Source organism: Hyperolius riggenbachi, chromosome 9 (assembly GCF_040937935.1).
Source record: "Hyperolius riggenbachi isolate aHypRig1 chromosome 9, aHypRig1.pri, whole genome shotgun sequence".
NCBI lineage: Eukaryota > Metazoa > Chordata > Amphibia > Anura > Hyperoliidae > Hyperolius > Hyperolius riggenbachi.
The window spans coordinates 273,411,468-273,438,249 of record NC_090654.1 but is presented as its reverse complement, the minus strand read 5'-3'; the positions used below and the strand labels follow the sequence as shown (position 1 = coordinate 273,438,249).

General features: G+C 43.6%; 1 protein-coding gene across 4 annotated transcripts in view; it reads left to right on the top strand.

Annotated features, from left to right (window-relative positions):
- The window catches only part of TC2N (tandem C2 domains, nuclear), an 83,893-nt gene that overhangs the window by 20,572 nt on the left and 36,539 nt on the right, over positions 1-26,782 (top strand). The window contains exons 1-4 of one of the 4 annotated variants that reach the window (XM_068254591.1): positions 4,196-4,250; positions 9,848-9,966; positions 19,179-19,409; positions 23,777-23,947. In XM_068254591.1, the coding sequence (XP_068110692.1) occupies positions 9,906-9,966; positions 19,179-19,409; positions 23,777-23,947 (463 nt within the window). In that variant the 5' untranslated portion in view covers positions 4,196-4,250; positions 9,848-9,905. The other 3 variants (XM_068254589.1, XM_068254592.1, XM_068254590.1) reach the window with 3 other exon arrangements.

Below are 26,782 nucleotides of genomic sequence, written 5' to 3'. Positions count from 1 at the left end.
ACTTTTTCGGCTAATGAGCTACTTTAAAAAATTAGCAAGTCAAAATGATCTACCTATGTACAATTTTAGGAGCACACTTGTATATACAGAATGGAAAATGTAGTGGGGTCGGGATCTACCATGAAGTCCTTCGTGATCTACTGGTAGATCGCGATCTACCTAATGGGCACCAGTGGCCTAGGCTAAGCATCCCAGAGAGGGCAGGGTAACTATTATTATTATTTAGTACTAGCTGATTGCCCGGCGTTGCCCGGATATGTATTTGGCTGGTGTTAGCTCTGCATACTTTTTCTAACCCTAACACACAATTACTCAATGACCAAGTTTGTGAGCTTTGCGGTCTTTGGTATCAATAATTTGCAGTGAAATGAAAAAATCTGATTGGCTGTTTGTGGCTCCATACCCTTTTCTGAATTTGAACCCCAGTCACCCATTGACCAACTGTACCAGGTTTGAGGCCTGTGCCATTAACAGTGCAAGAATGGCAGCAATTAAATATTCCCCTTGAAAAGCAATAGGTGAAGTTTGATTTACTTTTGTAGGCTCCACCCACTTTTCTGATTATTAACTATTTCACATTCCTGGACGTGAAACTCACGTCCAGGAAGCCATGTGCGCTCCTGCGCGTCCACGCGGCCGATCGCGCGCGTGCACGCGCGCGATCGGCCGGCGGTTTGTTAGCCAGTGAATCAGTGAATCGGGCAACGGTGCCCGATCACTGATTCCTCTCCCCCGCAGAAAAAGCGACAGCTTCTCTCGGAAGCTACGCTTTTTCTGCTTCCTATGTCGCTCTAAGCGTACGTGGTACGCTTAGAGTGACGTCACTGTAAACAACTCATGGCTGCCATCTTGTGGCCAAAAAGTAAACTACATCTAAATGTTAAATAAAAATAAAAATACACATATATTTACAAAAAAAAATACAATTTCAATCCCACCCTCCCAAAAATACCCACATAAAATGTTTAATTAAAAAAAAAAAAAAACATTACAATTAAAAAAAAACAAAAAACACAAATATTTACCTAAGGGTCTAAACTTTTTAAATATCTATGTAAAGATGAATTATTTCTTTTTTTTTTTTTATTATAAGCTTGTAAATAGTGATGAATGCAAAACAGAAAAAATGCACTTTTATTTCCAAATAAAATATTGTCGCCATACATTGTGATAGGGACATAATTTAAATGGTGTAATAAACGGGACAAATGGGCATATACAATACGTGGGTTTTAATTATGGAGGCATGTATTATTTTAAAACTATAATTGCCGAAAAGTGAGAAATAATGATTTGTTTCCGTTTTCTTCTTATTCTTCCTTTTAAAATGCATTTACAGTAAAGTGGCTCTTAGTAAAATGTACCCCCCAAAGAAAGCCTAATTGGTGGCGGAAAAAACAAGATATAGATCAGTTCATTGTGATAAGTAGTAATAAAGTTATAGGCTAATGAATGGGAGGTGAACATTGTTCGGATGCATGAAGCGAAAAACGACTGAATGCGAACTGGTTAATCCCAGTCACCCAGTGACCAACTGTGCAAAATTTAAAAACCCTGCCATTAACAGTGTAAGAATGGCTGCAGTTTACATTTTCCAGTGAAATTTGTATTTGTCTCCACCCACTGATGACCCGGCATTGCCCGTGTATGTATTTGACTGGTGTTGGCTTCGCCCACTTTTTCTAACCCTAACACACAAACACTCAATGACCAAGTTTGTGAGCTTTGGGGTCCTTGGCATCAATAATGTGTATATTCCCATAGAAATTAAACAAATCAGATTGGCTGTTTGTGGCTTCACCCACTCTCCAGCATTTGAACCCCAGTCACCCAATGACCAACTGTAGCAGGTTTGAGGCGTCTGCTATTAACAGTGTAAAAATGGCATCAATTTAAATATTCCCCTTGAAAATCAACAGGTGACTTTTGATTGGCTATTATAGGCTCCACCCACTTCCCTGAATATAAAACTCAGTCACCCAGTGACCATCTGGGCAAAGTTTGGGAACCCTGAAATAAACAGTGTAAGAAGGGCTGCAGTTTACATTTTCCCAGTGAAATTTGTTTTGGGCTCTGCCCACTTTTTGTAACCTGGACACAGTCACTCAATGAGCAAGTTTGTGAGCTTCGTGGTCCTTTGCATCAATAATTTGTATTTTCCCATGAAATGAAACAAATCTGATTCACAGTTTGTGGCTCTGTCCCCTTTTCTAAATTTGAGCCCCAGTGACCCAATGACCAACTGTACCAGGTTTGAAGCTTGTGCCATTAACAGTGCAAGAATGGCAGCAATTGTAATATTCTCTTTGAAAAGCGACATGTGATTTGTGATTGGCATTTTTAGGCTCCACCCACTTTCCTGAATATTAATCCCAGTCACCCAGTAACCAGCTGTGCAAAGTTTGAGAACCCTGCCATTAACAGTGAAGAAAGGCTGCAGTTTACAATTTGCCAGAAAAATCTGTTTTTAACTCCACCCACTTTTTGTAACCTTGACACACAGTCACTCAATCATCAAGTTTGTGAGCTTTTGGGTTCCTGGCATCAAAATTGTGCTAATGGAAGCAGTTTATCCAGCAAAGAAATCTGGCTGTTTTTGGCTCCTCCCCTTTACTGAATTTGAACCCCAGACACTTAACTACCGACTGTAGAAGGTTTGAGGCCTCTGCCATTAGCAGTGTAAGAATCGCTGCAGTTTCAATATTCCCCTTGAAAATCAATAGGTGAATTTTGATTGGCTCTTGTAGGCTCCACCTACTTTTATGAAAATTAATCCTAGTCACCCAGTGACGAACTGTGTCAAGTTTGAGAACCCTGCCATTAACAGTGTAAATTCCCCCTTCAGAATTTAAACCCCAGTCTCCCAGTGACTGACTGTACTAGATCTAAGGCCTCTGCCATTAAGAGTGCATGAATGGGAGCAATATAAATATTCCCCTTGAAAATAAACAGGTGAATTTTGATTGGCTGCTGTAGGCTCCACCCACTTTCCTGAATATTTGTCCCAGTCACCCAGTGGCCAACTGTGTCACGTTTGAGAACCCTGCCAATAACAGAATGGCTGAAATCAATCTAACAAATCTGATTGGCTGTTTGTGTCTCCACCCCTTTAGTGAATTTGGACCCCAGTCACCCAATGACTGAGTGTATCAGGTTTGAGGCCTCTGCCATTAACAGTGTAAGAATGGTAGCAATGTAAATATTCCCCTTTACAAATCAATAGGTGAATTTTGATTGGCTGTTGTAGGCTCCACCCACTTTCTGAATATTCATCCCAGTCACCCAGTGACTAATTGTTTAAAGTTTGGGAACCCTGCCATGTAAAAAAAATTAGTTGTTGGCACCGCCCACTTTTTCTAACCTTGACATACAGTCACTCAATTATCAAGTTATCAGCTTTGGGTTCCTTGGTATCAATACTTTGTATATTCCCATTGAAAAATAAACACATCTGGCTGTGGCTCCGCTCCCTTTCTGAAATTGAACCCTAGTCACCCAGTGACCAACTGTACCAGGTTTGAGGCATCTGCTATTAACAGTATAAGAGAATGGTAGCAGCTTATATATTTCCTTTGAAAATCAAAAGGTGAATTTTTATTGGCTGTTGTAGGCTCCACCCACATTCCAAAATCTTAATCTCATTCACCCAGTGACCAACTGTGCAAAGTTTGAGAACTCTGCCATTAACGGTGTAAGAATGGCTGCAGCTTATATTTTCCCAGTAAAATGTGTTTTTGACTCCGCCCACTTTTTGTTACCTTGACACACAGTCACTCAATGGCCAAGTGTGTGAGCTTTCAGGTTCCTGGCATCAAAAATGTGTGAATGGTAGCAGTTTATCCTCCAAGGAAATCTGATTGTCTGTATGTGGCCCCGCCCCTTTAGTGACTTTGGACCCCAGTCACCCAATGACCGACTGTAGCAAGTTTGAAGCCTCTGCCATTAACAGTGTAAGAATAGCAGCAGTTTAAATATTCCCCTTGAAAATGAATAGGTGAATTTTTATTGGCTGTTGTAGGCTCCACCCACTTTCTTGAATCTTAATTGCATTTACCCAGTTACCAAGTGTGCCAAGTTTGAGAACCCTGCGATTAACAGTCTAAGAATGGCTGCAGTTTACATTTTCCCATTTAAAATGAATGGCTGAAATGTGATTGGCTGTTTTATGCTCCGCCCACTTTCCCTGGCTTTGTAACCTCAGTCACCAAGCGACCAACTGTGCCAAGTGTGGGGACTCTGGCTTGATTACTGTGAGAATGGCAGCCTTTTCCATTGACATGAATGGGTGAAATCTGATTTGTTGTTTGTAGCTCCGCCCAGGTGTGCAGGGGGGCCGCAAGACCCCCAGAACATATCATCCCAGGTAGTAAGGGATCTGTATACCAAGTTTCGTTCAAATCGGTCAAGCCGTTTTCGAGTGATCGCGACACACACACACACACACACACACGCACACGCACACGCACACACGATTTTATATATATACATTTATATAGCACTGACATCTTCCACAGCGCTGTGCAGAGTATATTGTCTTGTGACTTAAAGGGGCACTATGGTGAAAAATTGTAAAATGTAAAATATGTGCAAACATAAACAAATAAGAATCTGCAAAATAATTATTGTGTCCCAGACCTTCATCTGTTAGCGAGAGACCAGAGATGAACAACGTTAGAGGTTTTCAAAATTTGGCATTATCCAGAGATCAGAACTCAGTTTTCCACTGCTGCTCAATTTGCTATTTAAAGAGGTCCTGTAATGACATGTAGTACAATGTATTAAATTGTTCTGGATACCCACTTTTACGATAAACCTGTCGCTTCTGTCAGATTTCTACTACCTACTGTAAGTGACAGCAACATAGGAGAAAAGTAATTTATACTCTGGAAAGTAACGTACTTCTTATTTGTCTATGTTTGCACATATTTTAAATTTTAAAATTTTTCACCATAGTGCCCCTTTAACTGTCCCTCAGAGGGGCTCACAATGGAGGAAGCAGTAGATTTGGGCGCATGAGACAAGTGGACAAAAAGGGCGCCCCATTCACTTCCATTATAAATATCGTTTAATGGGCGCTGAACGGGGAAAATAGGGCGCCGGAGATTTTTAAGGATTTATAACGGCGCCCGGAGATTTTTAAGGATTTATAACTATGTTTGTGATGATTTAAGTTTACAAAATGAGCCAGTGACGAATAACGTTTATGAAGATAATAAATCACTATTTCTAAAACATTTCTAACACATTATTATCCACCCAAAAAAATAATTTACATTTTTTTTCTTTACATTTTTTATTTATTAATGTCTGTAAAATATTATTATCCATAGGGGGTTTTAGGTTTAGGCACCAACAGGGGGGTCTTAGGTTTAGGCACCAACTGGGGGGTCTTAGGTTTAGGCACCAACAGGGGGGTCTTAGGTTTAGGCACCAACAGGGGGGTCTTAGGTTTAGGCACCAACAGGGGGGTCTTAGGTTTAGGCACCAACAGGGGGGTCTTAGGTTTAGGCACCAACAGGGGGGTCTTAGGTTTAGGCACCAACAGGGGGGGTCTTAGGTTTAGGCACCAACAGGGGGGTCTTAGGTTTAGGCACCAACAGGGGGGTCTTAGGTTTAGGCACCAACAGGGGGGTCTTAGGTTTAGGCACCAACAGGGGGGTCTTAGGTTTAGGCACCAACAGGGGGGTCTTAGGTTTAGGCACCAAAAGGGGGTCTAGGGGTTAGGGATAGGTACAGGGAGGGTTTTTAATAAACGAAAATATAAGTTTCACTTTACAAACAGGGAAGATTAACGTTTTAAGAATTGCCGATCTCATACACATTATTTAGTGATTTATAAATTCTTAAAACACTATTTATAAACGAAATTCTACACAATAATTTCTATAAACGATATTTCCATTTATCGTTTATACCACGCGCCCTTTTTTCCCGACGCCCTTTTCGTACGTACGCACTTCTGTCTGCCTATACTAGAGGTGGAGACTACTTCTGTCTACCTATACTGGAGGGGGAGGCTACTCTGCCTTCTCATACTGGGGAGGGGGGATCTTCCTAATACTGGGGGCTATCTAATACTGGAGGATACGTCTAGTTACCTATTCATCAGTAAGTTAAATTGCCTTGTTGGCACTTTGTGAGGGTTTTGTGCTGCAGTTTGGGCAGAGCTTGTGTGTCTGTCACCTTATAGACATTATAGCGGCCCTGATATATCATATGGTAAAAATCCCTTCTATTGCATTAAATCACAGCTGCAGATGTTCTCCGAGATCCCCGAGGTCATTCTAGTATTATGATGTAGATGAAACAGGCTGGCTTTACATTCAGATGCATCACTATTTACTACAATGGGGTTGGTTTACTCAAGGTGGAAAACACCAGAGGGCATATGTGATTCAACAAACCGGAATGTACTCTTACTTATTTTTTAATTCTCTGCTATTAGGTGGAAAATCTTTGCAATGTTTACTTGGGACATATCAGAAAATATTGGTGGTGGATGAAGGGTTGGTGGATCCAGTTGCGTGTGATCGTCAGTGGTGTAACTGCCCTCACGTGTAGTACATATAGTGGTGGATGGTGAAAGCCTTGGTTCATCCTCCCGTGTAACTCCTTGTGGCCAGCTCAGGCAGCCACATCTCAGTGCTAACCCCGCCCACTTCTTCCCTGTTCTGCTGAGACACAGCAGCTTCAGCTCAGGGCTAACCCCACCCACCTCTTCCCTATGCTGCTGAGCGCTTAACTCTTTGTGGCCGGCTGGCAGCCACATCTCAGAGCTAACCCCACCCACTTCTTCCCTGTGCTGCTGAGACCCTTTGTGGCTGACTCTGCAGCTTCAGCTCAGGGCTAACCCCACCCACCTCTTCCCCATGCTGATGAGCGCTTAACTCTTTGTGGCTGCCTCTGGAGTTACAGCTCAGGGCTAACCCCACCGATGTCTTCCCTGTGCTGCTGAGAGATTATCTTTTTTTGTGTCCAGGTCTGCAGCAAATTACTAACCTCACCCACATCTTTCCTGTGCTGCTAAGACATTATATCTTTGTGGCTTGCTCTGCAGCTACAGCTCAGGACTAACTCCACCCACCTCTGTTTAATGCTGCTGAGAGATTAACTCTTTGTGGCCAAGTCTGCAACTACAGCTCAGACAATTATATTGTCCGACACAACGCAAAGCAGCAGCATGAAAGTAATCTCTCTCAACAGTGCAAATTAAGTCTGCTTGCAACTTGGAATCATCAGCATCTCACTGACTATCTCTAGCAAAGACGGTAATTTCTTAAAGTGGACCTGAACTCTAGCACAGGACAAAAGGAAACAGAGAGAAATGTATGTATTTAGAGAGTTTAGCTAATTCCCCTCATCTGTAACTAATTACAACTGTAATTTGATCTCTCAGCTGGCCGCCTTGGCAGAGCAGCTAATTTGTAAACACAGGATGTTAACCCTATGTCTGTGTTGTGCACATAGGAGCTGTGAGTCTGGGATGATCCTGTGTCTGGAAGTAGACGTATGCGGTTACACCACGAACGGTCGGGTGAATCATGTCGTGCGCTGGGTACACTTCAGGAGCCTGCGGTATGAGATGGCGCACCGGTTTAGTGAGGGATTTGCCGCCCTGCCCTGTGGTGACACAGTTGGAGGAGAGCGCCTGCCGCTTGGCATACAGTCAGGGCTGGAGACACTGGCACACTGATGGGCAGGTGGAGGAGCGCTTCCTCTCTGAGGTTTGGCTCGCTGCCATCTCAGCCGGTGGTTGGCGTGTTTGTTTAATCTTGTCAAACTCAATCTGTGCTGAGACAGAAGAGGATTCCTGCCTGCTCTCTCCACCACAGACGGGGAAGAGAGAAGAGATAAATATTGTCCTCAGATACCATCGCTACCGCCCGAAATTCAGAACCGCTGAGGCATCCATTTGTGAAGATACACACACACGTGCGATAACTGTCAGGTGAAATATCGACTGATAACGACCCCTTCAGCCGACAATCGTTGTGTGTGTACTGCGGCCATCAATCGATTCTGCTCGGACACATACGCCTGCCTCAACCCCTGACCGATGGTAGCTGCTCTGTTGTTCACCAATTGTCCTCCCTCCTCCATAGCAACGGAGCACTCTCACCTTGCAGTGCTGGGTCCCCGGTTCGAATCCCAGCTACAATCTGCATGGAGAGCCTGATCGGCTTGCAACTGTGCAATAGAGCGGACCTGATCGATCTCGGCTGTTTCCGCCTGAGCCTGAGCCCACTGGAAAGCCGATACAGCGCCTGCACTGGAGCTGGGGAAGGTGAATATTTACCTCGCCGGTGTTCGGGGGCTGACATGGCTGGAACAGAGTGACAGAGCAGGACGGGAGAAGCCTCATTAAGATCCAGAGGCTTCTCCCTCTCGAGGTAAGTATCCCCGGGGGGGGATTTTTGTGACCTGTGACATGAGATAGACATGTGTATGTACAGTGCCAAGCACACAAATAACTATGCTGTGTTCCTTTTTTTCTTTCTCTGCCTGAGGCCTTGTTCACATTGCGTTCCAGTCGCGTGTCCGTCCGTGGTGGGCTTTTTTGGAGGCTTTTTTTTCCAATTCCCGGCGCTTGGGTAGGCAATTCGTTTTTGTGGTTAGCGGTTTCCGGCATGTTTTTTCCCGAGCATTTGGTAATGTACTCCCTGACAGTCAGGAAGTGAACTCTTTGATCTGGAAAAGAATAAATACAATGTATTTATTCTTAAAAACGCGAACGCAATGGCTCCACAAAGCGGTTTTATGAGCGTTTTGCGTTTTTTCTATACCTTCCATTGAGGCGAAATCAATGGCTCAAGCACCGCAAACGAGCCGCACATATATTAACTATCTCATACAGAATCTTTGTGTAAGCGCTTTCAGGGTGATTTTGAAAAATCAAAACTGCCTGCAGTGTGAACAAGCCCTGAAAGAGTTAAATATCAGGTATGTAAGTGGCTGACTCAGTCCTGACAGGAAGAGACTACAGTGTGACCCTTACTGATAAGAAATTCCAACTATAAAACACTTTCCTAGCAGAAAATGGCTTCTGAGAGCAGGAAAGAGATAAAAAAAAGGTCAATAGTTCATAGATTTTAGCTCTGGCATACTTCAGTGAATGTGTCATTGAGCAAAAACAATAAAGCAGTTAAAACTTAAAAAGTAGATTTAAACATAAAATAAAACTGTGGAATATCTCAAAAAGTCATTTTTAGGAGACGGAAGATAGATACAATCGTTTATTTAATTTGTTTATTTTCGCCTCGGGCGTCCTTTAACACAGATCCGTAAATCAGTCTTAAAAGAGGGACAATTTAGAAAGAATGAGGGACAGAGACATTTGGTTCCCAAAGAGGGACTGTCCCTCCTAAATAGGGACAGTTGGGAGCTATGACTACATGTTTATCTCATCATGTCCCATGTCACTCCAGATACTCTTTATGCTTTTCTAATACCGTGACTTTGAAATACGCTGGCCTGCTCTGCTTCCCCGAATTTAGCTCTGATTTCAGCATTTTTCCTGGAGGTGGCGGTTGAGAAACAACATTATGGCACAATCCCTGAATCTCCCAGCATGTCGCAACCCGTCCCAGAGATAAGTCAGGCCTGGGTATTATTTCATGCGTAATACATCAGGTCCTCTCTACCTGCCCCATTGTGTCCTTATCGTTTCAAAAATCCAGAGCCAAAACTAACAATACAGTCTGGCGGCTGATTTGCATAGCCCCGCCCTCCTCCCTCCAGCTGTCTGTCGGAATGCAGAGTTTGCACAAGATGTAATGTGTGTGTGTTTTTTGCTTTCCCTGTGTTTAAACTTCCTAATGCTGTAAATATGTCTCTGTCTGATTATTAGGGGTGATTTACAGTGCGTCCGGCCTGTGATCTGCGCATTATAGGCATCCTCGCCTAGGATGGCGGCCGAGTTCATAAAGAGTTGCTGCAAAGGGTGTTTCCAAGGCGAGACGCAGAAAGGTGAGTCCCACAGCTGCATGCTGGATTACTAATCACCCTTTATGGTCCATCATTCACATCATAGGGGAAGGGCAGGGTAATGGCTGAGTGGTTAGCATGCCTGTAGTATGAAGGTCCAACAGATATTGGATACTATGAGCAGATTGTGTAAGTAAACCCTCATACTACAGGGAGGTGGTAAAATTGGTCAGTGATTGGCTAGTCAAAATTGAAAGTGTATAACTGGCTTAAAGGGAACCTTAACTGAGAGTGATATGGATGTTTCCTGTTAAACAATACCAGTTGACTGGCAGTCCAGCTGATCTCTGTGACTGCTGTAGTGGCTGAATCACACCCTGAAATAAGCATGCAGCTAATCCAGTCTGACTTCAGTCAGAGCACCTGATCTGCATGCTTGTTCAGGGGCTGTGGCTAAAAGTATTAGAGACACAGGATCAGCAGGAGAGTCAGGCAACTGGTATTATTTTAAAAGGAAAAATCCATATCCTTCTCAGTTTAGGTTCCCTTTAAAGAGTACCTGGGATGTCGTAATAAAAAGATGTGATACTTACCCGGGGCTTCCTCCAGTCTCTTGAGCCTCAATACGTCCCTCGCCGTACTCCCGAGTGCCTCTGTTCAGCCGCAATCTGTTCCAGTAAGCTGGCTCAGTCGCAACCGAAGGGAAGCACTCGGGAGGATGGCGAGGGGATGCATTGGGGCAGGGGCATAACTAGAAGTCAACGGGCCCCCCTGCAAGAATTTGAGTGGACCTCCCCTTTCCCGGCCGCTCAGGGCCGTTTTGGGGGGGGGGGCAGGAGAAGGGAGAGCATTGCGAAGCTCCCAACTGTCCGTCTTTTGGAGGGACAGTCCCTCTTTGGGAGCCCTGTCCCTCTGTCCCTCTTTCCTACTCATTTGTCCCTCTTTCAGGACTTTGTCCCTCCATTACCTCCATTCACCGCCGGAGGTCTCCGATCTGTAAAGGCTTAACACTACTTCCTGTTTAACAGGAAATAGTGTGAAACCTTCACAGATCGGAGAGCTCCATGGTAAATAGAGGTATTTATAGCTGCCGACCCTGCTGCCACTAATAGATGCAGGAGGGGAGTGCACGGAGGGGAGAGCACGAGGTGAGGAAGGGGGGGAACTGTCCCCCCTCCCCACTGATGTGCAATGCTCTCCCCTCATGCTGTGGCCCCTCCTGCCCCCCCAAAATGGCCCTGAGCGGGCCCCAGCCCCCCCCCCCCCCCCCCGCGGGTGCAGGGGCTGCTTCCCCTATTGTTACGCCCCTGCATTGGGGCTTAAAGGATACCAGAAGTGACATGTGACATGATGAGATAGACATGTGTATGTACAGTGCCTAGCACACAAATAACTAGGCTGCGTTCCTTTTTTTTTCTTTCTCTGCCTGAAAGAGTTAAATATCAGGTATGTAAGTGGCTGACTCAGTTCTGACTCAGACAGGAAGTGACTACAGTGTGACCCTCAATGATAAAAAATTCCAACTATAAAACACTTTCCTAGCAGAAAATGGCTTCTGAGAGCAGGAAAGAGATAAAAAGGGTCAATAGTTCATAGATTTTAGCTCTGGCATACTTCAATGAATGTGTCATTAAGCAAAAACAATAAAACTGTTAAAACTTAAAAAGTTGATTTAAACATAAAATAAAACAGTGGAATATCTTAAAAAGTAATTTTTAGGAGAAGGAAGATAGATACAATAGTTTATTTCATTCGTTTATTTTCGCCTCAGGTGTCCTTTAAGGTGGCTGGAGGAAGCCCTAAGTAGCAAATCTTTTTATTACGGCAACTCAGGTACACTTTAAAAGACCACTATGGCGAAAAATTGTAAAATGTAAAAATATGTTGCTTTTAGAGTAAAATGAGCTATAATAAATGACTTTTCTCCTCTCTCTTGCTGTCACTTACAGTAAGTAGTAGAAATCTGACAGAACTAATAGGTGACCATTTACCACTAGACAACATGCGGCCAGTGGGGGTGCAGTGTAGTGTCTGTGCCAATGGTCCGCTGTTGTCTGGCTGGACCTAAGGAGAGGAGAGGCTCTGGGTCCTATAGAGCCCTCCAGTTCCTCTCATGGTCCCCGCATTTGAATACCGGCTCCTCCATTTAAATCCCCGGTTGCGGGAGGCTTCAGAGGTCTTCGGGAGCACTTGGACGGCTCTGTACTGCCCACGTGAGAGCTCGAGAGAGAGAGTGCACTAGCCTAGCGCAGGTGCAATATGGAGCCACCCATCTTCGGGTGCAATCCAGAAGACTTCCAAAACCTCCTGTGGCGGCAGACAGCAGTATTTAGCCAATTGGGGGAATACTGCTACAGGGGAGCCAGCGCTGAACGCAAGAGGAGCGGGAAGGCTCTATGGGACTCAGAGACTTCTTTCTCCTTAGGAAGTTATGTTTGTTTGTTTGTTTTTTTCAGCCATACTATCTCAGAAAAAAAACTTGCTCTACTTACATAACATATGTATTGCACTGTCCACGTTTTGATTTCAGTGATTTTTCTACAGGAAAAAAAAACGAGAAAATCCTTCTTAGCATATCCCATTTTAACTGTGGCTATTTTGAAGCCAATCCTGACGTCATTTCCTCCCTTTACTCTCCTCTGCCTGATTGTGTATGCATTGCCCGCCCTTCACTATAGAAAGTGCATTGCCTCAGCATGAGAAATATTGGCCAATCAGAGAGGAACAGAGGTGTGGGAGGGGAAAACTGGAGGGAAAGAGGCGTCAGCCAATCAGGCTGCATTACTTAAAGGGAAACTTAAGGCAACTATAAAAAATGAGATTTACTCACCTGGGGCTTCCATCAGCCCCCAGCAGCCGATCGGTGCCCTCGCAGCCCCGCTCTGACGCTCCAGGACCCGCCGGCGAACACTTCCGGTTTGGCCGTCACCGACCGAAAGGCATGGGAACGCGAGTGATTCTTCGCGTTCCCAGCCTGTATATCGCCCAGTATGCTGCTATTGCGACCAGCTGGTCGCAATAGCAGCATAGGGGGTGATATACAGGCTGGGAACGCGAAGAATCACTCGCGTTCCCATGCCTGTCGGCCGGTGACGGCCAAACCGGAAGTGTTCGCCGGCGGGTCCTGGAGCGTCAGAGCGGGGCTGCGAGGGCACCGATCGGCTGCTGGGGGCTGAGGGAAGCCCCAGGTGAATAAATCTCATTTTTTATAGTTCACTTAAGTTTCACTTTAAGTCTGAGGGGAAGTAGAAAAACAAAAAAGGACAACCCAGCATGCCATGCACCTTCTTTTTTGTGTACTAACTTTTGCGTGTACCAAATAAGAGTCAGGTAAACTGGGGAATGATCATTTATCAACAAGAAGAGAAATAGTAATTTTAACTTTTGGATTGCCTGGTTAGCGTCCTTATTACTTGTTTACCAGATAAAAATAAAGAATTGATTTTTGATTTTATGCCCAACAGTTACACTTTAAGCTGAGCCAGTTAGATTGTGATCCCAGTTGAGGAGCAATGAAACTATGCACACGGGCTACATTAAACTCTGCTAGCGTGGGCAAATTAACACCACCATAAGAGAGAATCTAGTGTGTGTACAGGAGGCTCCCGACATCGCCTATAATTCCTTAAGGTGTCCATTAACTGTACAATTTTAGCAAATGATCTGATAACCTTCTGATCTGATAACTGCGATTGGAAGGAAATGATCGATTGGGTTCATAAACAGGATAAAATAATTAAACAATATGATCATTTCAAATGGAATTGATCAGGAAAAAAAAAACACTATTCACTTAGAGGGAGACCCCGAATGGGAAAGCGCAATCGCCAGAGAATTGCAATGCAAAAACCACAATCTAAAAGCACTGACTAGACATTACAGAAACAACAATCATATTTTTCGAGATGGAGAGGAGACGGAGGTAACACTCTGTTATTAGAGATGGACCGAACTGCTATACCGGCGAATAGTTCCCAATGAATAAGGGGTGTTCGAAATTTGCGTCTAACCCTAATTTTTTTTATTTTTATTCGCGCTCGCAGTCTTCCCACAGACTTTAATGAAAGGCAAGCGGTCGTCAACGCGATTAATAGCAAACCCCCTTACATGCTAGAAACACCACATTTTCAGGGTATGCGGAGGGGGACATTGGCTACAAGAGGAAAAAAATTCAAAAATACCTTATAGTTTTTGAGAAAATCGATTTTAAAACTTTCATAGGAAAAAAGAATGCATTTAAATGCAGTAAATGACAGATGCAGGAAACCTAACGGTAGTGTAAATTTACATATATCAAAAGAAAGAGCAATTCATTAAATGACAGTATCTCCAGGGGGTCCGAACGTGCGTATGGACCCCCTGGAAACCCTCCGGAGCCGCAAAGCTTTGGCCAGGGATCACTATACAGCCGCAATATGGCTGTATAAAGATCCCTGGCAATTTTACCTATTTTTTTAAAACTTTATTTATTTTTTTTATGTTCAGAGTGTGGGAAATAAAAAAAAATTATGTGTGGTCCCCCCTCCCGAGCCTCTGTAACCCCAGGGGAGAGCCCTGGCCGAGTGGGGTTTCGTACCCTGAGCTATACCAGCGTGCATGGTCCAATGTATGGGGGGGCTCCGGGGGAGAGGGACGGCCAAGCCTTTCCCTCCCCCTCTCCCCCGAAGCCCTTGTCCAATCCATGGACAAGGGGCTCTTCCTCACCTCCGGTGCCCCAGGAAGAGGTGGGGGCCTCCGACGCCCAAGAAGGGGGTGTTCATGGTGGCATCTGGGAGTCCTCTTTAAGAAGAGGACCCCCACATGCCAGCCCCCCTCCCGGGAGAAATGAGTATAGGGGTACAAAGTACCCCTTACCCATTTCCACAAAGGGTTAAATGAAATAAAAACACAACAATGAGAAAAATCCTTTAATAATCTTAATTAACCAGAAATACTTACCTGTGCCTTTAAAAAAAAATGTTCCCACGCCAATATCCTCAGAAATGCCCCATGCCAATCAATACCCTCTATCTTACAACCTTTTTAGTTACTTTGATTGAAGATCTTTGCGCACTGGCTGCCACACACCGCCGCTCACCGCACTGTGTACGGACCCCCTGGAAACCCCGTAATGAAATTCATTGCTCTTCCTTTTGATATATGTAAATTTACACTACTGTTAGGTTGCTAGTTGCTACATTATCCGTCATTTACCGCATTTTAATGCACTTTTTTTTCCTATGAAAATTTTAAAATCGATTTTCTCAAAAACTATAAGGTCTTTTTTTTTTTTTAAATTCCCTCTTGTCCTTACCTCCCCCTTCCACATGTCCTGAAAATTTGGCGTTTGTAGCACGTAAGGAGGCTTTGCTATTAACTGCTAAAGCCGGCAGCCATTCGTCTGCCACTGAACTCTACGGAGATTCGCAGATTCGCCAAATTCGTGAATTTTTGCGGAGATTTGGATTCGAAATTTGTGAACCCAAAATTTGACATCCGGCCCATCACTATCTGTTATCAAATCATGGCTTTGTTATAAATATACCCCTTGTTTTACAAACAGAACCCAAATCATTAGCAACACATCTGTTCCAGTGATGGAAGTATTATGCGGGTGGGACAAGGGTGCATCTTTTGCTGAAACCTTTTTGGACCTAGCTGTACCCCTTATGTCCCATCTCTGAAGGATGGAAGGAGCGCAAGAATCCTCTATTACAGTGAACCTGAACTCTTGCACAGGACAGAAGGAAATTAGAGGGAAATGCTCCCTGTGTGTATTTAGAGAGTTTAGCCTGTCTAATTCCCCCCCTCATCTGTGTCTAATCCCAAGTTGTAATTTGATCTCTCATCTGTGTCAGCTGGCTGCTTCAGCAGAGCAGCCAATTTGTAAACACAGAATGTTAACCCTATGTCTGCTTCAATGAAAGCAGGAAGTAGACACTGCAGTTTATTGCAGAATTTGTATCAGCTGTAAAGCCCCATCTATGGCAGGGTCTAGATTGTGAGCCCCTCTGAGGGACAGTTAAGTGACAAGACAATATACTCTGTACAGCGCTGCGGAAGATGTCGGCGCTATATAAATACTAAATAATAATAATAATAAAAATAATAATCTACACCATACAATTTTTTGTGCGATTCGATACCATTCATCAATTTGATTCGATTCAATCTGACATGTCTGATTAGGATTCAAATCGATTTGCCATTGTATTGTAATGGCAAATCGAGTCAAGTCGAATAAAATCCCGATCGGACATGTCGGATTGAATCAAATCGAATTGATGAATCGAATCGCACAAAAAATTATATAGTGTAGATGGGGCTCAACAAAGAAATGTTTTTTCTTTAACCCTCCTGGCGGTAAGCCCGGAGGGTTAAAGCTAGCTGCGTGTACTGCCGCACCCCCCCCCCCAGACCCCATGCGCTGCCAGGCCAATCAGTGCCAGGCAGCGCTGAGGGGTGGATTGGGACTCCCTTTGACGTCACAACGTCGATGACGTCATCCCGCCCTTCGCCATGGCGATGGGGGAAGCCCTAATGGAAATCCCGTTCAGAACAGCATTTCCGGACGGGCTTGATGGCCAGAGGCGATCGAAGAGGGTGGGAAGATGCCGCTGCGCTGTGGCTGTCATGTAGCTAGCGCTAGGCTAGCTACATGATTTAAAAAAAAAAAATTTTTAAATAGTGCTGCGCTGCCCCCTGGCAGTTTTAATTAACCGCCAGGGAGGTTAAAGGTTATTATGCTGTTGCTTATATTTTAGAGCAGAGGGGAAGTTCTGTTTTCAGGTCTGCTTTAATGATCATACATCTGTCGCGCTGATGTCATCCGCCGCTCTCTCGTTAATCCGGCGCTGTCCTCCTGCCAGCCCAGGACGTATTAAAATGTCATTAGTGACATTTTACCTGTGACACTGGTGACGTTGCCTCTGGCTGTACAAACGTGGCCGCTGGGAGAGTCCAGGTTTGCACAGCTATTTACTGAAGGAGTACATAGAGTACATACATATTATCACCTCTCAGCCCCGCCCCGCAGCGTCTCATCCCTCCTCCCGCTCATCAGGCTAACACATTAACTCTTCAGATGCCCATTAATGAGACAATCTTGATTGTACAATCTTACGGCTCCTAAAGGAGCCATACATCACTTTTGGCCATACATCACTTGATGTATGGCCAGATCGACTATCAGGCAAATCCCGCTCCGATCGATTCTGATCAGAGATGGATCTATTGACTGGCCAAACATCACACAGCGATTCCCAATACATTTCAGCATGAAATCTATTAGATTGCATCCTGTAACCTTAAAGGAAACACGAGTTGAAAACAAATTTATGGGATAAACAATTGTCTCTATCCTCCTTTTCCGAAAAAATGTCTTTTTTAGATTTTTTATATTTAAATCTACTTTTTAAGTTTTTACTGTTTCATTGTCTCTGTTCAATGACACATGCATTGCGGTATGCCACAGCTAAACTACATGAACTATTGATGCTTTTTATCTCTTTCCTGCTCTCAGAAGCCATTTTCTGCCAGGAAAGTGTTTTATGGCGGCAATTCCTTATCAGGGAGGGTCTGACCCTCTCCCGACCCACAGTCACTTACATACCTGATTTTTAGCTTTTTCAGGCAGAGAAAGAAAAAAAGTAACACAGCATACTTATTAGTGTGCTAGGCACTGTACATACCCATGTCTATCTCATTATGTCACATGTCACCTCATGTGTCCTTTAAGGTGGCCGCTAACCATACATCATGGCGAACGACTGTTTACGAATGATTATTCGTATGAACGATCAGAAATGATTGTTTGGGACCACTAACATATGAAGATCTCCTAACTAATCCGATCAGATTAATGAAATCGATCAGATTTTAAGATCAATCTCGTCAATCTGTTCGGATTGGTTAGGAGATGTTTGTCCATTAGTGGTCCCAAACTATTTCCGATAGTTCATACAAATAATCGTTTGTAAATGATCGCTTGTCAAATTGAATCGTTATGAGAAGATTTATACCTGCACTGATCGGCTATAGTCATTCATGTAATAGCACAGTGCTGTTCAATCCTCAATATACTTTGTCTAAAACACCCTTTATTTTTATTAATTAGTATTTAAATAGCGCCATCTTCCACAGCGCAGTACAGAGTATATGGTCTTGTTTAAATTTCGCTCAGAGGGGCTCACAATCTAGTCCCTACCATAGTCATACATCTATGTATGTATTGTGTAGTGTATGTATTGTAGTCTAGGGACAATTTAGGAGGATTCCAATTAACTTATCTGTAGCTTTCTGGGAGGAAATGGGAGTGCCTGGAGGAAACTCCTACAGATTCGAACTGGGGACCCGGTGCTGCAAGGCAAGAGTGGTTTCCACTACACCACCGTGCTGCCCACCCTTACAATTAAATAGCTGAATGGCAGTAAGGGCCCTTTTCCACTAGGAGCGTTTGCGATGCTGAATCGCAAAATCGCAAGGGTTTGCTAAATAACATAGGAATCGCGGTAGGTATTTTTCACTACCGCAATTCGATTTTTACAAAAGCGCATCGTGCTGCGGAGCGATTTTTACCCCGATTTTGCTATGGAATGCATTGCATAGCAAAATCACAATCGTGTAAAAAAAATTTGGGGATGCGCATTAGTGATTGCTAGTGGAAAAAAGCTCTAAGGCATTATTATGTTCTATTTTCAACTATATATATATATTTTTTAATAAGAAGTATTTTTGGGGGGTTAGGGCTGGCCTCTGCTCCAATCACAGCTGCTGGCTGTTACAAGTCTTGTGAGATGGAAGGGGCCAAACAAAACAGGGGATTCAAGTCCCTATCCGCAGGCCTACTGACACATGAGGATCTGATATCAGAAAGTGGCATCACTAAGCATTTTTCGTGACACAATAATATGTTTATAAAAGAGGCCCTGTAGTGACATATAGTAGAATGCAGTAAATTATCCAGGATACTTTTCCTGGTTTCAGCATCAGAAATACTTCCTATATCTATATATTGCTGCACATTGTATGTAACCCCGTCATCTCTGTGGTACTTAGCCTAGGCTGTTTAGCTATGCGGAATTCTCTTCCCAGAGCATTCTGGGAGACCAGGCATTATTTGCACTGATTTTGGAGCTCTCAGTAAACAAACATTCTGCAGTGATCACCTGACAGGACTAAAGATGTTGTCGCCTGCAATAGATTTCAGAATGTAAACACTGACTAAATCATTTGTAAATTAATATTGCAAAAAACATATTTCTTGTCTTCCCCAGCCTTGCCAGATGGCGGCAGCGTGGAGGCGGCCAGGAAGGGGTCGCACATTGTGGACCTCCCGCCCATGTCGGCGATCTCCATCAAGCGGCAGGTGGGCTGCACGGAGGACTATCTGCTCTCCAAACTCCCGATGGACGGAAGAGACGTCCCCTTTGTTGTTCCCACATTCACACCTGCGTACATCCAGCCCAGGAACCTGAGCAGCCCCGCCCACATGCAGGGACTGAAAGGCAAGTCTGCACTGTGAGCAATGGATGGATAAATATACAGACCTCTGCATCAGTGCTGCCTCCAAACACCGGTGCAGCTTTCACCCTGACAGCATTCCTGAATGATGTGTAACCCTGAAGCTCCCCTGGACATGAACTCCTTCCTGTTACCTGACTTTAAAGGATACCCGAAGTGACATGATGTGATAGACATGGGTATGTACAGTGCCTAGCACACAAATGGCTCTGCTGTGTACCTTTTTTTCTTTCTCTGCCTGAAAGAGTTAAATATCAGGTATGTAAGTGGCTGACTCAGTCCAGACTCAGACAGGAAGTGACTACAGTGTGACCCTCATTGATAAGAAATTCCCCTTTTTACCTCTTTCTTGCTCTCAGAAACCATTTTCTGCTAGGAAAGTGTTTTATAGTTGGAATTTCTTATCAGTGAGGGTCACACTGTAGTCACTTCCTGTCTGAGTCAGGACTGAATCAGCCACTTACATACCTGATATTTAACTCTTTCAGGCAGGAAAGGAAAAAAAGGAACACCAGCCAAGTTATTTGTGTGCTAGGCACTGTACATGCACATTTCTATATTATCATGTCACATGTCACTTCGGGTACCCTTTAACCACCTAATCTTAAAGAGAAACCGTAACTAAGAATTTAACTTCATCCCAATCAGTAGCTGATACCCCTTTTCCCATGAGAAATCTTTTCCTTTTCTCAAACGGATCATCAGGGGGCGCTGTATGGCTGATATTGTGGTGAAACCACTCACACCTACTCTGCCCCGCTCCCTCACTGACGATGGCCAGTAGGGATGGTCTAATGATTCTGACCTGCTAAAAGTTAAAAAAAAAATCCTGATCCTAGCAGTCATTTTGTTGTGTTCAGCAGTCATGGAGGCAAAATACCTGAAACTAGGTTTATTTACAGTATTAACCAATGCTCTACATAAGCAGCAACTTCACTCTATCCAGGACATAACAGAAACCAATGATCCACAACTGTGTAGATAATCTTATACAGTTTTCCAAGTAGCACAGTGCCATCTACAGGTCAGATGTATAAAGGCTACCAAAGCTTCTTTAAACACTTAGGTCCAGATAGCCTGCCCTGCTGCAGCTGAGCCATGCATGCTCCCGTTAGCCCGGAGATCAATGAATGGGAACACAGTTCCCATTCATTGATCTATGTCTCCATATGAAAAACCTAAATTTTCTCTGAAAAGTCACAATTTTTCTAAGTTTCACGTCATCCCTTCAGTTCCTGTAAGCGAGAGCTCTCGCCTTACAGGATGAAAAACAAAAAAATGACGGTGGCCATCTTGTGGCCAAATAGTAAAACTACATCTACATAATTTTTTTTTAAACATACACAATCAATTACATTTAAAATTATCTGTTTACCTCCCCACTCCAAAAAAAAAACCCAAATACTATTTTTAATGAAAGAAATAAAATTTAAAAAACTACAATTAAAAAAAAAACATAAATAGTTACCTAAGGGTCTGAACTTTTTTAATATGCATGTCAAGAGAGTATACAGTATTACTATAATTTTTTAAATTATAAGCTTGTGAATAGTGATGGATGCAAATTGAAAAAATGCAGCTTTATTTCCAAATAAAATATTGGCGCCATACATTGTTATAGGGACATAATTTAAATGGTGTAATAACCAGGATAAATGGGCAAATAAAATAAGTGGGTTTTAATGATGGTGGCATGTATTATTTTAAAGCTATAGTGGCTGAAAACTGAGAAATAATGATTTTTTCCATTTTTTTAAATATTCCAGTTAAAATGCATTTAGAAAAAAATTATTGTTAGCAAAATGTACCACCCAAAGAAAGCGTAATTGCTGGCAGAAAAAACAAGATATAGATCAATTCATTGTGATAAGTAGTGATAAAGTTATTGGCGATGACTGGGAGGTGAAAGCTGCTTGGATGCATAAGGTGAAACGACACTGAGGCCTAGTGCACACCAAAAACCGCTAGCAGATCCGCAAAATGCTAGCAGATTTTGAAACGCTTTTTCTTCTTTTTCTGTAGCGTTTCAGCTAGCGTTTTGCGTAGCAGTTTTGGTGTAGTAGATGTCATATATTGTTACAGTAAAGCTGTTACTGAACAGCTTCTGTAACAAAAACGCCGGCAAAACCGCTCTGAACAGGCGTTTTTCAGAACGGTTTGCGTTTTCCTATACTTAACATTGAGGCAGAAACGCATCCGCAATCCAAAAAATGCCTCACCCCGGGAGTATGCGTTTCTGCAAAACGCCTCCGGCTCTGGTGTGAACCACCCCATTGAAATACATTACCCAAGCGTATCCACAGCCGCAAGCGGATGGCAAAACGCAGCCGAACCGCTCTGGTGTGCACTAGGCCTGAAAGCTAAAGTGGTTAAACAAATGGCAAGTGGGCTTATATCAAATTATAATGCAAAGGAATACTATGCAATTTAACTATATCACAAGGGGCTCGATTCACAAAGCGGTGCTAACCCAGTTAGAGACTTTAGGCATGATAACCATTGCACCACTCTGGTGAAAAGCCAGTTTAGGTGTGATAAGTTTAGGCATGATAAGTTTAGGTGTGATAAGTTTAGGCATGCTAAGTTTAGATAAGTTTAGATCGCTTGCAAAGTCCCGCACGCAAAGCAGCGCCATTAAACTTTATACGAAGTGCACCAGTCTTTGCTAGCGTAAAACTTTTGATCAGCTGTGCACTGCGGTGCTAACCCAGTTGGCGCTTAAACTTATCATGCCTAAACTTATCACACCTAAACTTATCATGCCTAAACTTATCACACCTAAACTTATCACACCTAAACTTATCATGCCTAAACTGAGTTTAGGCGTGATAAAGGGCTTTTCACCAGCGTGCTAACTGTTAGCACCGCTTTGTGAATCAGGCCCATAGTCTTTTCACATAGTCACACATGTGGTCTTCTGACACTGAGTATGGCTGGTTAGTTCTGTTTCCTGGTCTACAGTTTTATTTGCAGTTGTAATAGCTTTTTCAAGGGTTAAATCCTTTTCCACAGGCACTCTCTCTCTCTCTGGGCAGAGACACACTTCCGAGTGCTTTTTGATCCGTTTTCGCTTAAAAAAATAAAATAAAACACTCCTATTGACTTTCATTGAAATCAAGGCAAAATTGTTGCAATCACAATTTTTACAAAAATGTTAATGCAAGTCAAATGGGAGTGTTTTGGATCAAAAAGTGTTCAGCAGTGCGGCACAGCACTCTCATGCGGTTCGAATTTGTTTTTTTTCTACTAGCTGATCTCTCTTATCACTTCCTTTGCTAATGCAGCAAACTCACACGTAGGGATGATCGAAATGAGCAAATTCCATTCCGCCGGAATTGCAGAATTCCGCCAGCGCTAAATTCCGTCGCCATTACATTTCCGCAGAATTCCACATTCCGGCGGAAAAATTTAAGTAATATGAAACCTTGTTTATGATAAATTGTAGCCCATGGGATCTAGTGGCTGTTCCCCTGGTCATTTTTGTTTTTTTTTCCAGCAGGAGGTGTCGCTTAAGCCATGGGACCTAGCGGTGGTCCCATGGCGGTCATTTTGGCGCCGCAGGAGGTGTCACGTAAGCTATGGGACCTGGCGGTAGTTCCATGGCGGTGGTTTTGGCGCCGCAGGAGGTGTCGCATAAGCTTTGGGACCTGGCGGTGGTCCCATGGTGGTGGTTTTTGTGCCGCAGGAGGTGTCGCGTAAGCTTTGGGACCTGGCGGTGGTTCCATGGTGGTGGTTTTTGCGCCGCAGGAGGTGTCACGTAAGCGTTGGGACCTATACAAAATGTTTGGGATAGTTGAGATAGCTAGGGAGCTGGTTGCTAACATAGAATTGATTACAGACGATCCCACTACTCACTACTCTGCATTGCGGGAGGAGGTGGCAAGGATGGTTTCTGTGAGCAAACGGGGAGGTTTTTTCGCTAATTGGTTGAGGTTGGGGAGAGGGAGGAGGGGCCTCAAAGCCTCTGGGCCTCCCTGCGATGGCAGAGGTCACAGGGGTGATTGCTATGCCCTTGCTGGGTGAGCTTCTTCATATACGGAGTAAACATATTCATATTCATATACGGAATAAAAATGGAACCACAAGCATGTGATAAGCAAAACTCAGTAACGCAAAATGTTTTCTTTTTAATGAAATCCCCAAATCCGTGCCCTAATTATGAGCCAGAGCAGAGTCATGATGCGGTGAAAGGGAAATGATTTGATTGTATACATGGAGATGGACAGGACAATGGTTGTGTGATGATTGTTTGTGTCACGGTTGTGGTTTTTGTGCTAATCCTCTGTAATGTCAGCGTCCCACGTTTTGTGACTGATGTATGCAGGTGACACGCCTCTCTTCTGTCACTCAGGATCAGCTCGGGCCACGTTCGCGGACAGGAAGTCCGAGCTCGCCAGCGTGTATCCACCAGGGGTGAACTATGACGTGGTCTATAACCCGAGCTACGTCATCCAGCACATCTCGCCAGACCTGACCAGACGCGGCAAGCTGAACCCGGACTCTGGGAGAATGTACGGCTCTGGTAAGGATACGGAGATACTGAGGCATGTTCCCTGTTCCATGGCATGCCTCTGTCCCCTCCGTGCTGCTCTCAGCTCCCCCTGCTCCTCCTGTATGAGTGTCTTTGTCCCCTCCAGCCCCCCCCCCCCCCTCCTCCCCACATATTTCCTCTCCCCCTGAGTAAGAATAGCGGCAGAGAAGGTCACCTTCCTATCGATTCCAGCGCTGCTTGGTCAGAGCGCTCACCTTCCGAGCTATTCCAGCAGCGGTGATCTGCAGACATCTCGCATTCTATGCAGCTTCTAGTGAAGGCTCTTGTTGATTGTGTCATCAACAGGAGCCTTCACTAGAGGAAGCCGCATAGAACGTGAGATGTCTGCAGATCGCCACTGCTAGAATGGCTAGGAAGGTGACCCCCTCCGCCGCTAACTATTGTTTTGCAGGGGTAGCGGAGACATGTGTGAGGCAGAAGACCACACAGCACTGGAATCGATAGGACAGTGAGCTTCTCTGCCACTAGTCTTGCCCAGGGGGAGGACCACAAAGGGGGACAAGGCAGGGAGTCCCTGACGTCGCGGCGGGTTCGTATCGGCGGGAATTCGTAAGTCGGGGATTCCCTGTATTTGGACTGTAAGACGCATGGACTTTTTCTCCACATTCTTAGGGGAAAAAAAGTGCATCTTATAGTCCAGAAAATACGGTAACTATGACAGCCTATGTATGTCTCTCACCTTGAGTTCCCTTAAAGAGGAACTGTCACAAAAATCTTACAATTTAAAACACATTCAAATAAGAAGTACATTTCTTCCAGAGTAAATTGAACCATACATTACTTTTCACCTATGTTGCTGTCACTTACAGTAAGTAGTAGAAATCTGACATTACCGACATGTTTTGGGTTAGTCCATCTCTTCATGGGGATTCTCAGCGTGGCCTTTATTCTTTATAAAGACATTCCCTGAAAATGATTTATACAAAGATGCTGGCCAGCCTCCTTGCTCGCTGCACACTTATTTGGCAGTTGGACAGAGCAACTGCCATTCGTCAAGTGCTTTTAAAAATAAAGAAAACCCTGAGAGCCCCCCATGAGAAGATGGGCTAGTCCAAAATCTGTCAGTAATGTCAGATTTCTACTACTTACTGTAAGTGACAGCAACATAGGAGAAAACTAATTTATGGCTCATTTTACACTGGAAGAAACGTACTTTGTATTGGTATATGCCTACTTGTATTTTAAATTTTAAGTTTTCGTGACAGAGGTCCTTCTTCTTTATAGGGAAATTCCAGCTGCTATCACCTGGCTGTATGTAAACCACCACTCACGTTTTACATTCATACCGCTACCAGGTTTTTCAAAAGGCCTATCGCCTACAAAAATGGGTGGTAGGAGGACTGGTTTTGCTCTTGGAGGAGAAGGCTACTTCTATTAACCCATTAGCAGCTTCAAGGAGATTGTCTCATTTGAGATAAGTGCACTGCTTTTGACTTCAGTCAGCAGAACTTGTGCTGTAAATTTTTAGGAATCCTTTGATGTCTCTCTGCTAGCAGAAAATATAGAAACTGAAAGCGGAAGTCCTCTGTTATTGTCTCACACTGCCCCCTGGTGACAAGTGGCCATAAATACACATTACAGCAGTACTAATTATTAGCGAGGAAATGTAACAAATAAGAAATAAAAAAAATATATACTGAAGTAAATTGACCTAGAGCACGGGCTGCTAAAGGGTTAAAATCAAAAGTCCTTTAAAATCACTAGAAATTGCTCTGGAAACACTGCTAAAATTGATAGAAAAAGCACTTAGCGATTGCATTTTGCGATTTCTAGTTAACAAACACTAAAATATGTAAGTAACATCTACTAACAGACAATGAATGTACTGATATATCTGTATACCTCTCTCTTTGGCAACAAATGAAATGCGTGATGTGAATATAGTTTAGTGACATTGCATTCTGCTGCACATTATAACTTCCTCCACCCCTTGTTCCCAGCTCACTTCACAATCTACAGCAAATAATGACTAGTGACTTACCAACCATGAATCAGTCATTAATCATGACTTTGTTTCAACAACCTGACAGCAACTCCAAATTCTTCCACACAGACGGACTGCAGGGATACAGTACAGGAATAATGCTGAGCATATAATAGCAGCAAAATTCAATCACTTATGTTGATTGTTGCTTGTTTTAAAATATATTCATGAAACAATACCCTATAGTATTTCTCCTTTCAATTTATATATTTTACCCTAATTCATCTTAGATACTATTTTTACCCATTACTTTACTATTTGCAATTTATTAGGAACTCTATACAGATACTAGGTAGTGTCTCCCTTTATTAGGAACATTATATTAATACTGGGTAGGGCCCCCCTTTATGATGAACACTATATTAATACTGGGTAGGCCCCCCCTTTATGATGAACACTATATTTATACTGGGTAGGGCCTCCCTTTATGATGAACACTATATTAATACTGGGTAGGGCTTCCCTTTATTAGGAACACTATACTAATACTGGGTAGGGCTTCCCTTTATTAGGAACACTATACTAATATTGGGCAGGGTCTCCCTTTATTGGGAACACTATACTTATACTGGGTAGGGCCCTTCCTTTATTGGGAACACTATACTAATACTGGGTAGGGGCTCCCTTTATTGGGAACACTATACTAATACTGGGCAGGGCCTCCCTTTATTAGGAACACTATACTAATCCTGGGTAGAGTCTACCTTTATTAGGAACACTATACTAATACTGGGCAGGGCCTCCCTTTATTAGGAACACTATACTAATACTGGGTAGAGCCTCACTTTATTAGGAACACTATACTAATACTGGGTAGGGCC